The sequence below is a fragment of the Chaetodon trifascialis genome, chromosome 23, assembly GCF_039877785.1.
Source record: "Chaetodon trifascialis isolate fChaTrf1 chromosome 23, fChaTrf1.hap1, whole genome shotgun sequence".
Lineage (NCBI taxonomy): Eukaryota > Metazoa > Chordata > Actinopteri > Chaetodontiformes > Chaetodontidae > Chaetodon > Chaetodon trifascialis.
Window position 1 is genome coordinate 7,956,061 of NC_092078.1, and position 11,825 is coordinate 7,967,885.

The 11,825-nt window shown below is 44.3% G+C and overlaps 1 protein-coding gene across 1 annotated transcript; it reads left to right on the forward strand.

The window, feature by feature from the left end:
- Window positions 1-595: 595 nt before the first annotated feature.
- dthd1 (death domain containing 1) lies at window positions 596-10,694 on the forward strand. The gene is made up of 10 exons (XM_070993626.1): window positions 596-1,052; window positions 1,332-1,815; window positions 2,476-2,806; window positions 3,730-3,909; window positions 4,435-4,697; window positions 4,932-5,087; window positions 8,322-8,611; window positions 9,728-9,969; window positions 10,065-10,122; window positions 10,351-10,694. Exons 1-10 carry the CDS (start codon window positions 596-598, stop codon window positions 10,692-10,694), a joined length of 2,805 nt encoding a protein of 934 aa, XP_070849727.1.
- Window positions 10,695-11,825: the final 1,131 nt, after the last annotated feature.

An 11,825-nucleotide genomic window follows, 5' to 3' on the forward strand; every position in this document is an offset into this window, starting at 1 on the left:
TGGCATTACAAAGCCAGAAATTCCACAGGAAACCCATAAACTGACACCCCACGCAGTGTTTGTGTTGTTGTCCACTACATGTTTCAGAAAAAATGCTGTGAGATGACGACCTTCTCCTCAGCATGCCTTCAAAACAAGTCTGTGACGTTTCAGAGCTTTTACTGTCCGGACATACAAGCACTAAAATGAGTGACAGAAGAATAGAGGACAGGGACGAGATGTCTGCAGGACAGCACTCTATCTTCCTCTGAGTCTTTTGCACTGTGGCTCCTCTTTTGTCCCTCCTTGCCACGCCTCCAGGGGTCGCCTTGGCAATGTGTTTTACTGCTGGCAGCCATGTAAATACAGCATTGGCTCCTAAACAAGGAACACAGCAACATCCAATGCCAAGGACACAGTGAACAAGGGGGCTTCAGCTTCAAATATAAAAGGAGCTACACGAGGGAATGCTGTGTATTTTTAGTGAGTATTTGATATCATTCACTAAAATGTTGTTAAAGGAGTGAATTGCTTTTGGCATGTGCAAGTAAAAGGGGACAGAAAACAGGTCAGATTAGATACTTGTGGCTCTTATCTGTTGTTTTTTCAGCTCAGCATGGATGCAGATCTGCACCTGAACAAACAGATGGATGAAGCTGAGTCTCCTCATGACAGGAGGAAGGAGGACGGTCTCCTCAACATGTTGACCGAAACTATTCGGGAGCTTGAAGCTGTCAGACGCTGCACAGATCATCACAATGGGGCAGGGGGAGGGAGGGGACGCACAGGAGACGAACCAGGTCGAGACAGAGGAGAGGAAACGCGGAGAGGGGGTGAGGAAAGGATGCTCAGTTTGGGAGAAGGTGAGAAGGAGGATGAAGAGAGAGGTGGACATGCTGACGAAGAGCGGGGGGAGAAGGAGAGCGAGAGGAGAGCTCTGGAAGTGCTGAGGGAGCTGAGTGTTTTTCATTCACGCAGAGTGACAGCATGGAGAGAAGTCCTCAGAGGATGTGCCCGCATGGTGGCCAAGTCTCCACCAGGGGGCAGTGATCAGCAACATCCATCTGCAACAGGTGTGTGAGTCGAAAGGGAAGAGAGTTGAAGTTTTTGTTGAAGCTGAAATATTAAAGCAGTTCAAGCGTCAGTGGAGGTTGAGACACAAGCATGAAAAGGGATTTACGTGTCAGCTGAAGGACTGGAAGAAGTTCAGGTTTAAGTGAAAGGACTAAGGAAATATTCCCTTCTGAAAGCAAAGCAAATTATCTCTGAAAAGTGCAGTTTGTTCAGAAAAAGTTAATTGTTGTAAAATATAAAAACAGCTCCCCTTGTTCTATATGTCTGTGCTGTTTCAGATGCAAAATGTGAAGCCACACCTTCCTCAGACTCCTTCAGTGAAACCTTTCTGAGCGTCGAGGAGGACGTACAGAACATGGTGGACCACTTGAACACAATCACAGCGAAGCTGGACAGAGAAATCCTCAAATTATGTGCAGAGGTCTCAACTGTGGATGCAGCACTTCAGGTGACCAGAGATCAACTTGAAGATGACCCCAATCACCTGAACTCCCATGATCCCCCTGGATTTGACCCTGGGCATAAACAGGATGTCATTGATGGAGATGATCAAAACCATATGACAGCATCATCGGACAGTGAGCAAACAGAGTCCAGAGTCGACAACTGTGACTGCAACGACAAGGAAGATGCAGGGAAAGAATTGGTCCTCAAAAGTGGAGGGAGTGATAACGAGGACCGTGTTTCTCCAGAAAATATGACAGATTTCCTGGAGGAGACAAATGAAAATGACAAGGCGAACAAACAGTGGATCACAGTCGGGTAAGCTGACAAAATCATCATCGTTTTGTCCCCATTTGGCCCTCAGCAAAGAGCAGGTTTTCCTCGAATATTCAGCCAGACATGTTTGGTCTGTTTGAAAACTTTGGGAACTCCACGGCAGTTTTTTGTCAGCTTGAACAATGTGGCATTCTGCTTGTTACAGAGAGTAAAGCAGTTAATTTTGCGACCACCTCTGCTGAAAGATGCCAGCCCGCGTGGCTCCAGCTTGTGAGTCCGGACATGATTTGATTCCTTCACCTCATTTCTCCTGCTCACTGATTCAGAAGCAAACTCTCTGCGGTGGTTTATCACTAAGTTTGTGCGTCTGACCGCCCGGCCTCCCCGTGGCCTGCTATTTCGTACAGTTCGCTGTCAGGCCAATGCACACGTTTTCCCAAAAGCCAAACAAATCAGAAAAAATCAGATCAGAGCGAGAAGCCAATCTGGGAGAAGCTGATATGGAAATGCGTGTGCTTCAGCACATCAGAAATCCTTAAAATGGTGACACTTTTTGCTGGAAATGCATCTTATATGCTTCAACTTGCCTTGACTACGAACACTAACAGCAAACATTGTCACATCAGCGATGCAGTTTTTCAATTTGTGCTTCAGAATAATGACTCCTGTGTGCACACGTGTCTGTTTTAAAATGATTTCCAGGCTCGCTGGCCAGCAGGGCGACAGCCATCCAGGTGAAGCGGACACATGCTGTCTCATAGCGCCTGCAGGTGTGGCTGAAGCCCTGCGGTGTGAGGTGGCCGACGGCCTGAGCTGCCTGATGGCGACCGGCTCGGAGGAGCTGGTCAGCAGAGTGATCAGGGTCCAGGTTCAGGACGGGGCTCACCTCCACTTCCCTGTGACTGTGGTCGTGCCTTTCTGCGCACGTTACCGCGGCAGCTACAGGGACGTCGCTGTGAAGATAGTCGATGGGGAGAGGAGGGCGAGCTACGTCACTCCTGTGACAACAGAGGGCACGTATGGCGGGCAGAGGGTAAAGGTCCTTTTACCTACTAAAGGCACTACCTTTTATTTTATGATCAGAAATGCAATTAGCCAAAAAAATGTATTTTTCAGTATCATTTTTTTGTATTGTATATTTTGTAAGCACCAAAACTTCTTGGTTAGATTTCGGAAACCATTATATTTCGGGTTAATAGCAACTTCCTCAAAGCATGCCTCCGTATCCTGATATAATGTTCATCCTTGTGAGTTTGAAAGTCATGCTGAGCGTCCACGTACACAAATCTAATAAATTAAGACTAACAAGCTGCCCTGTTACTGGGCTGTTACAGCACAATAAAACAGGACCAGAGAGGGATAAAGGAGAAAGCTTGACTTCTTAAACCAGTGACGTTCTTCATAAAACATGAATGTGGTGTTTGAATGCACAATATGAAGGCTGTTTTTTAAGTCTGTTCTCTAAATAATTCCAAGCCCGGAGTGTGTAGAACAAAAAACAGACAGCACGGATGACACCAAGAATGGATAGAAAATAAGGATTTTCTCAACTTAAAGGGAAAGCAATGAGTTTTTTTCTCTAACAAAGCTATCACTGTGAATAATGAGGTTTAATTTGTCATCCAGCCATGATTCAAGATATTTGTGTGGTGAGACCTTTTCCAGTTGTTTCACATTTTGTGCAGAGTGGGCGTTATTTCTGGAGAAAGCTGCACATTTCTCTTTGTTCTGTTTCTTTTTGTGCATTCAGGGTTAATTGTTATCGGTGAGATGTTACAGGTGAGTAACAGTCTGTCGATGGAAGCAAAAACAGCCAACACTGCTGTAACCGGACTGTGTTCTCATCTAAAGTCAGTCTGATGATTGTTTTCTTTCATAAACAGTTTGATTGGTGAGTTTTATTCAAACACTTCGGCCAAAACAGATGATTCTTTGTTGTCTTTGTGTGTCTGTCAGGGCTCATTAGCAGAGGTGAGGGTGTACTCCCTGGGCCTGTTCGCAGTAGTTTCCTGTCTAAAAAGAGAAAACTACACAGTTCCCACAAAGGGTTTGTCACTCAAGCTTCCCATGGACCCCCGAATCTGTCTGAACTACCTCCCAGGATCCTTCACCGGTCCGTTGATGGCACAAACTATGGTATGGAGATGACAACTTGACTACTGTCAGTCTTTCTCCCACATAACAGCACAACCGTTTTGTTCTGCATTCTGGGCTGTTTGGGACTGAGAAATGGGTGCTCTGAATTCAAGCTCTTAATAATTCAAACAAATGCTGCAAAAATAAGATAAAAACAGAGAAATGCTGAGGGAAAGAGGGGTGTAAAAGGCAAGTGAGAGAAGGACAAACGGATCGACTGCTTGGAATTCACAGGCTTGACTGACTTGAACAGATGTTTGCTGTAGGAGAATGAACAGCTGTGGCCGATGTTTGAATCGACTTCTGAGTCCAGTCGTCTGTTAACTAACTTCACCCCAGCAGTTTGTCGCTTCATCTCACGTCAAACACCAACATCTCCCCCTCTGCATGTCCCTCTTTGATAAAACAACAAGCTGTCGGCAAAACAAAAGTGGGGGGGAAACATTTTCACATCACAGAGCGTCTCTGGTTCTCTCAAACTGCTGCCTAAATAATTCAGAGAAGCTGCTTCCTCTTCTGCCTCAGCTCCAGCCCGTAGATGCCGTCCTTCTGGCTGCTGTCAAATCCAGAAGTGACGCCTATCACTCGGTGGTGTCTACAAGCCCGCTCCTCTACCTCACCCACCCGTCCTCCCAGCCCCTGAGAAGACCCGTCACTCTCACCCTTCCCTGTCCCCCAAACCCTGATAAGAAGAGGCACACGAGGGGTCAAGGCGGGGAGGAAGATCACCAAACTCGGCCTGTTCGAGCTTCTCCGCCGTGGGATCAACCTGCCTCCCACAGAAGGAGGTGAGTCACATGTGGCCTCTTCATGTTTGTTCACATTTCCTCAATTTAGCATGCTAACATGCTAAATTGAGGTGAACATGGTAAACATCACACATGTTTAGCATTAGCATGTTAGCATTGTCTTTGTGAGCATGTTAGTCTGTTAACATTAGCATTTAGCCTCAAAGCATTGCTGTGCTTACAAACTGCATCCTGCTTTCTCTGGACTCTCTGTTTTCCTAATGTGTCCGTCAGGATCGTGGGTGTCTCTGTGAAGTCTAAGGTGACGTCCAATGAGCTGCTGGTCGTCCTGGGTTCAAGAGACAAACAGTGGAGCGTCCTGGATAAAGTCACCGTCAGGAACCAGCAAAACGGACTGGTGTCCTTTGAGCTGATGGAGAACTTTGACAGGTTTGCAACACAATGTCTTTTAAAATCATTATTCACGCAAATTTCATGCAAATATATGTATGATTATCAAGAGTTCAAGTTTATTTAAATAATCCCTAACACATTAGATCCAAGAGGATTGACAGGAAATGGAATATAATTGAAATACATAATTAAAGAGAGATGAATACACACCGTACAGAACTACACACAGAATCAAAATAAGACATTATAGGAAAAATGTTTAAGGAAATATACACCACAGTGGACTATGGGGGGTTGGCTCTACAATATTTGATTATGTCTTTGATCAAAGACAGGTCAGATAAATGTTTTGCAGCCTGTCTGGACTACGTCAGGTGTTCACTAAGTTTTATGGCCACAGGAGCTCAGATGTACAGTTTACAGTCGAGTCCATGACAACGTAGAGCTTTGTAGAAAAGTATTACACTGCACACTCAGCTCTAAAGCTGACAAGGAGCCACTGCAGGGAGGCAAGAGAAGGGGAATATGATTTTCTGATCTTGTTAGAGGCCTTGCTGCAGTGTTCTGGGCCAGTGTGAAGGCTGCAGAAAGAGGCTTGGGCGAAAAGTACTAAAAGTTCCAGTAAATTCGATGTGAAAGCTTGAATGATTCTCTCCAGGTCAGATAGAGACAAAGAGGTCCTCGTTTTAGCAATTATTCATCTTTTCTCTTTTATTTCTGTGCTTGCAGCACTCTGCAGATGTGCTGTTGTACCTTCCAACCTAAACAGATCACAGCACAAACTGCAATGTAAGGCAGAAACATCCAAAGAAAGGCCACAGACAGTACCGACAAGCCCAGGGTCAGACTCCCGGGCTCGTGTGTGTCAGATCCAGTGTTGGCTTGTCCAGTTTGTCCACACAGTAGAAGAAAAACCTGAAAAACATCCAGTATTTTATGGAAAGAAGACCCTTAACAGTACCCAACAAGCACATGAGTCATGCTGTGATGCCAAACTACTAATCTCCAGCCCCTCACCACATCTCCTCGTGCCTGCGCTTTGCTGCTGAAGCTGATCAACCACTGCAGTCGATCTGACGGCTTGCAGGCGTTCAGCTTGCTGCTCTTGCTTCCTATGCGCAGCGTCAGAATGGGCAGGCTGCTCACACCACAGATGAGGATGTAATAGATCCTGCGTCTGACCACAGAAGACAGAACGCTTTCAGGCGACACAGAGGATGTGAAAACAAAACCGTCATTTGATCGTGTACCTTCTTGCCGCCATGCAGTTAGCGGAGGTCGACCCAGGAAACCAGCACAAAACCTTCAAATCACACGTTCCCCTCAGTGTCGGTCTTGTCATATCAAGGAGGCTGCTGAAACTAGAACACATATAGAGGACAGTAAACAACATCTGATGAAGACAGGACAAATTTTATTCATTTATGAGAGTAACTAGGTAAACTCAACACCTGTTGGAGAAATGCAGCCTTTTTAGTTTTCTTTTTGCCGTAGAGTTAGCCTGCAACACACAGAAGGCAACTTTAGCAAATTAATGCAATAATTAGATTAAGTCTTTAATGTAAAACAAGTGATTTCATGTTCAGGTTTCTCACATGCGTTTGGTATCGGAGGCCGAGGAGCTGGATGAGCGTGTTTGACAGGCGCAGCAGGTTAGCAGGGTTCACATCCACACACTGACTCCCAGCAGTGACCGCCATCATGAGCCCTCCCACCACATACAGGAGGGAGAGGATGTTGCCCCTGGCCACAGACACAGACTGAAAATTAGGGAATGTGGATTTGCATATTTGATGGCAGCAGTTCATACCTGAAGTGCTCTGAAAATGAGTCCTCCTACTTGTGGACAATGAGCTCTGGCGGACACTTCAGCATGAAGGGCTTTGCTGCGTGAGGCCCCACAGGAACAAGTCTGGCTCTGGTGATGCTAGAACTGGAAACGTTTACACAGAATAATACGACTTTAGAATATTTATATGATATATTTACACTTGGTTTTAGTCCTCTCGCGCATTTGTCTGTTGTCAGTGGAACTACAGACATTAATTTCTTATATTTTTCAGTAAAAATAACCAAAATTCTATGAAGAAAATCTCCTTTTTTTAAGTATTCAAATCCTTTACTGAAGTATAAGTACTAATAACACACTGAAAATACTGCCCAACCAGTAAAAGTCCTGCATTCAAAACCTTACTGAAGTAATAGTATGTATTATGAGCTAAATGTATGAAAAGTAGAAGCACTTATTCTGCAGTAAAATGATCCCTGTCAGTGTTTTACTATGATACAATGATGTTTATGGATTAATATTACTGCTGCCTTAATGTGTATGTTTACTGGTGTAGATGTTTCAAGCTGAGCTACTTTTAACTGTTTTATATACTGTTGTGTAGCTTAATCTGCAGCAATGCTTCATATTATATAAGATCATTGTGTGTTATTTTGCTGTCCTGTGAGGACCGCATATCTCTAAAAAGCCAGATAAACAGCCTGTTTTCAGCTTTGTGATAACGCATTTTACACATAATCCAAGAGGGCTTTTAAAGAGTTTATTGAGCTTAATAAGTCGAAAGAAGATACATGATTTTCACTGGACAAGAAGGACATGAAAACTTCCAATCTAAAAAGTAACTGGTAACTAAAGCTTGTTACATCTAGAGTCAAATACATCGAAGAGACATCGCGTGGAAGTACTCACCACTCCTCCCGCCTGGGTTTTTGATGTTAAGAGAGCATCCCTTTCAGGCAGACATGTTCAGTCTGAAACACAGCATGATAAGAAATGTGTTACACAAACACTAACCACACATAGAGCAAGCTTTTCCTTACAGAAGGGGTTTAAGAGAGGCAGTGCGGATAAAGGGGGGCTGAAATGCTTTGAATTCCTGGCTTTATCATTTCTGTCAGAGCGTAAGCACATGGTAAAAATGTTCAGTAATTTCTAAAGAAAAGTTATCTTGTTTCTGTGTTTCGTCTAAAAAAGCTTTAATTATGAATATTAGACCTGATGGTACCCAGCTGCTCCTTTAATGAGGATGGAGTCTCATTATTTCTCTCCTGTGCTGTAATTCTCTTCGTCTGTCTTATCTAAAACAGCTTCCAGGGAATAATACACGTACAGTCAGGAATATGAATTCTTCGCTGTCTTTAAGTGTATTAAGTCTGCATTCAGGCCCACAATAACAGACTCATCTCTTCTTTCTGTTCAGCGACAATCTAATCTCTGCGCTGAGCTCAACTTCACTCTTCCTCCTCCATCCCTCCCCTCAGACTGCTGGTGGTGCGTCTCCTCTCTCCGCTCCTGCCTTGCCATCTCACCTCCTTGGCGGAGGAGCTGGAGGAGTCGGTCTGCCGCCACGCGGTCACCGTTGTCCTCCAGCGCAGACAAGCCGAGCCCCATGCCGTCCTGGTGGCCGCTCTGCCCAGCAGAGACCTCGGCTGGGAAATGTCCAAACTGCGAGCCCGGGGCTACGGCGGCCTCCCGGAGACCTCTTCTGAGATCTCCATGTGCGAAGGAGACCAGCTTCTCCTCCGGTTCAGTGGCAACATCACCTGCACAGGTAGAGGCTGACTTAATGACTGATTACAAATGTTCCACATCATAGGGGCCTGCACACTGACAAAAAAGATTGATTTGATTGATTACATGTACAAAAAGTGAGAAAAAGCAACCAAATGTCAAGACAGCTAACTATTCGGTGAAATACTGTGTAGCTATCAACCTGGACTGGCACACAAAAAATCTACAGACAGATATTTGTCATTCCCAGAGGATAAATCCTAATAACTTTAGCGATTTGTCATCGAGAAGCATCATCAGGTCAACATTTAAACATGTCCAACAATTTAAGAGCAAATACCTGCAAAACTGTCATTCCTGTAGCCCTAATTTTAGCATGCTAGCATAAATAGATCCTCTCTCAGAGGAGAGCTGTACAAAGTAAAATATTCAAATTGGAATATAAACACATATAATATATATATAATGACTCATACTAAAGCAGAACCTCCTTGTTAACAATAGTATCAGCATGTTAGCATTGTGATTTGTTAGCTGACATTAGCTTTTAGCTAGCTAGAAGCACACACTCACAGAGCAGCTAGCATGGCTGTAGCTTCACCTTTTTCACCTTTTGCAATTTTTTTCTATGATTATGGGTCAGCTTTGGCTACACACACCTGATGCCACTTCCTGAAAAGCCTGGGTCCAAGCCACTTTAAATTTCCTTATTTTAAAAAGCCAGATTGATGGTTAAAGATATAACATGCAAAGTTGGGGTTTGGTATTCTAACAACACAGCGTCGTCAATGCAAAAACTTCTCTGAACACTTCTGGTCTCTGATCTTCCTATGGAGGGAAAGAGGCAAAAAGAACGTTGGAAACAGTAAAACACATTAATAAGTAGCCTTAAATGTAGCTACAGCAACAAAATGCAGTACTAATTAAACAGTTGGTGCTGTTGTTGAGGAAGTTAGGAGGTCAGGTGAAAACAGGTTTGTCTTCCTGCTGAGTGTTGCCACATAACTGGATGTAACAAACCATATAATAAAGCAAATGAATGATGTGTTTGCACAGGCAGAAAGCAGAATGCGTGCATGTTTACAATCTCTTTGTGCTGACGTCCTCCATCAAGCTATAGGTTACTAATCACAAGATTTTTTGTGTTGTACTAAAGGAAGTCAAAACGACCAACATGATGAGCGAATCACCTTCCACAGTCAGCAGAGGAAACACCTCTTGGTGCATCTGACAGAAGTGGATCCGTTTGGGAACTACAGCTCCCCCCACTACAAGGGCACAGCCATGTTTTATAAGGTCGCCAGAGGCCAGCTGGAGTGGCGAGGCGACAAACTATTCCCAATGGACACCAAGCTCCTGGGAGATCCCGTCTGTAAGATGTCTCTGACTCTACCCAAGGTGCAGAAGCTTTCACAAGGAATTCCACATCATGCTTGGTGTTAAAACGTTGACCATAAAAGATCATTCAAACATTTTACTCTGTTTCCTTTCAGAAAGTGAGGACCATCAATCGGCCCATTGTAGCCAGGGTGAAGTTATGTGAGGAGACAGGTGGGTGACATGTTCTGCATTTTACTCTAATCTGGCTATTGGCATATTTTGCAGATTATTCTTCATTCAAAAACATACATCTTCATTCTCCACTGAAGAAAATTTGATATATATCAGTATCAGGGAATATTTGATTGTGATATTGTGAAAAAAAGTGTTGAAAATATAAATGCATCACCACCAGAAAGCAAGTAAACTCTCTGCTTCCATCTCTTACCCAATCATCAGACTCACTGCCAGACTCTCTTCTTCTCTGGCTGTCCGGAGAGCTTTCAGAGGAGGAAGTAGCCCTTCTGGTCCTCGCCCTGCGTCTCCGCCGCAGCGCCGCTCAGCTGGTGAAGCTCCGGGCCGGAGACAGCCTACCCACCCAGGCCTTCCTCGTCCTGGCCATGTGGAGGAGGGGGCTGCCCGCTGCCACACACCAACCCAAGGCCTCTCAGCTGGCTCACTGCTTAGCCAAGAGCGGTAGGCCGGACCTGGCCAGAGAGCTGCTGCTGCGACAGGCTGCGGCCACCCGGCAAGGCTCAATGAGACCAGGAAGCTTAAAAAGTAGAAATCACACTGCTTTTTAATGCTGCATTCAGCATGTGTGCCTGTCATATGAGTTGGTGGTAGTGTTTGGTTTGATCCACAAGGGGTCAGCATTGGACTGTGAGATGCTCTCCTCCAGCAGACTACGTCTACAAGTCTTGAATAAGTCAACTGAGGAGAGGTCTGAAGACTTAATATTATCCAGTAAAAAAAAAAAAGAAAAACAGAGAGGATGACAAATATCTTCAAAAATTTGCATAGTGAATACATTTTCTCTGCTTTTCTGTCCTGTTCATTGTCTCACGACCACTTAAATTTGCCTTGGGGGTTCCCAAACCCAAGGCTGGGAGCCAGCAGTGTGGGTAATATTTCTCAGCATTTCTTGTCACATATCTGAAGCAGGAATAGCTGCAGATCACCACATAATACACTGAATGAGACAATCAAGGTCAAGTATGATAAACTTAGTTTTGCAATTTGCAATCGACACCTTACCTCATATTAGGTCTTATAAAGCAATAAATGTCCACAGTCTCACTCTGCATGCAGGCGGAGGTAATTATCTGCAACCACAGCTCCATTCAGACATGAATAGTAAAATAAAGTTAGTGATGTGTGTGTGTTGCCACACTTTAAATCTTCTCAGGTTATTTTTACATTTAAAGTGGGAAACTTCTGGAGGCATTAATCTCCGACAGCTCCATAGAGGTCCATGATTTACACGACCAGTCAGCAGTCTCTTCTCTCTGTAAACAAACGCTGACACTGTGCTGTGACCTGTTTTCAGCTCTGTGACACCAAGACATTTTTAAGACTTGACAGTGTCTCTGTGTCTGATAACTGACTGGATAATAGAGGCTTGTTTCTCAGCATAATGTTTTAGCATATTTTGATGCGTAGCTACTCTGGAGTTTCACCAGTTGTCATGGAATTAGCTTCATTCAGTTGAATTTAGACAAATTTCCTAAAACCATCCTTTGAACAGTGACTGTCAAATCAAAGCTTAGCACAAAAGCAAAAGGGAAAAGGAACGGATTAGACAGCGTGTTTGTCTGCTCCAGCCTTAGCTGCAACAGTTAGCATGCACAGGTAGCTACAGTAGCAAGCTAGTTTGAAATTAGCAAGTAGGCTAATTACTTCCTACATTAAGGCTAATATCACATCTCAGGCGA

Coding starts and splice junctions, on each gene's coding strand:
- dthd1 (XM_070993626.1), top strand. CDS start 596: ATGGATGCAGATCTGCACCTGAACAAACAGATGGATGAAGCTGAGTCT. Junction 2,807..3,729: donor GCACGTATGGCGGGCAGAGG/GTAAAGGTCCTT, acceptor TGTGTCTGTCAG/GGCTCATTAGCAGAGGTGAG. Junction 3,910..4,434: donor CGTTGATGGCACAAACTATG/GTATGGAGATGA, acceptor CTTCTGCCTCAG/CTCCAGCCCGTAGATGCCGT.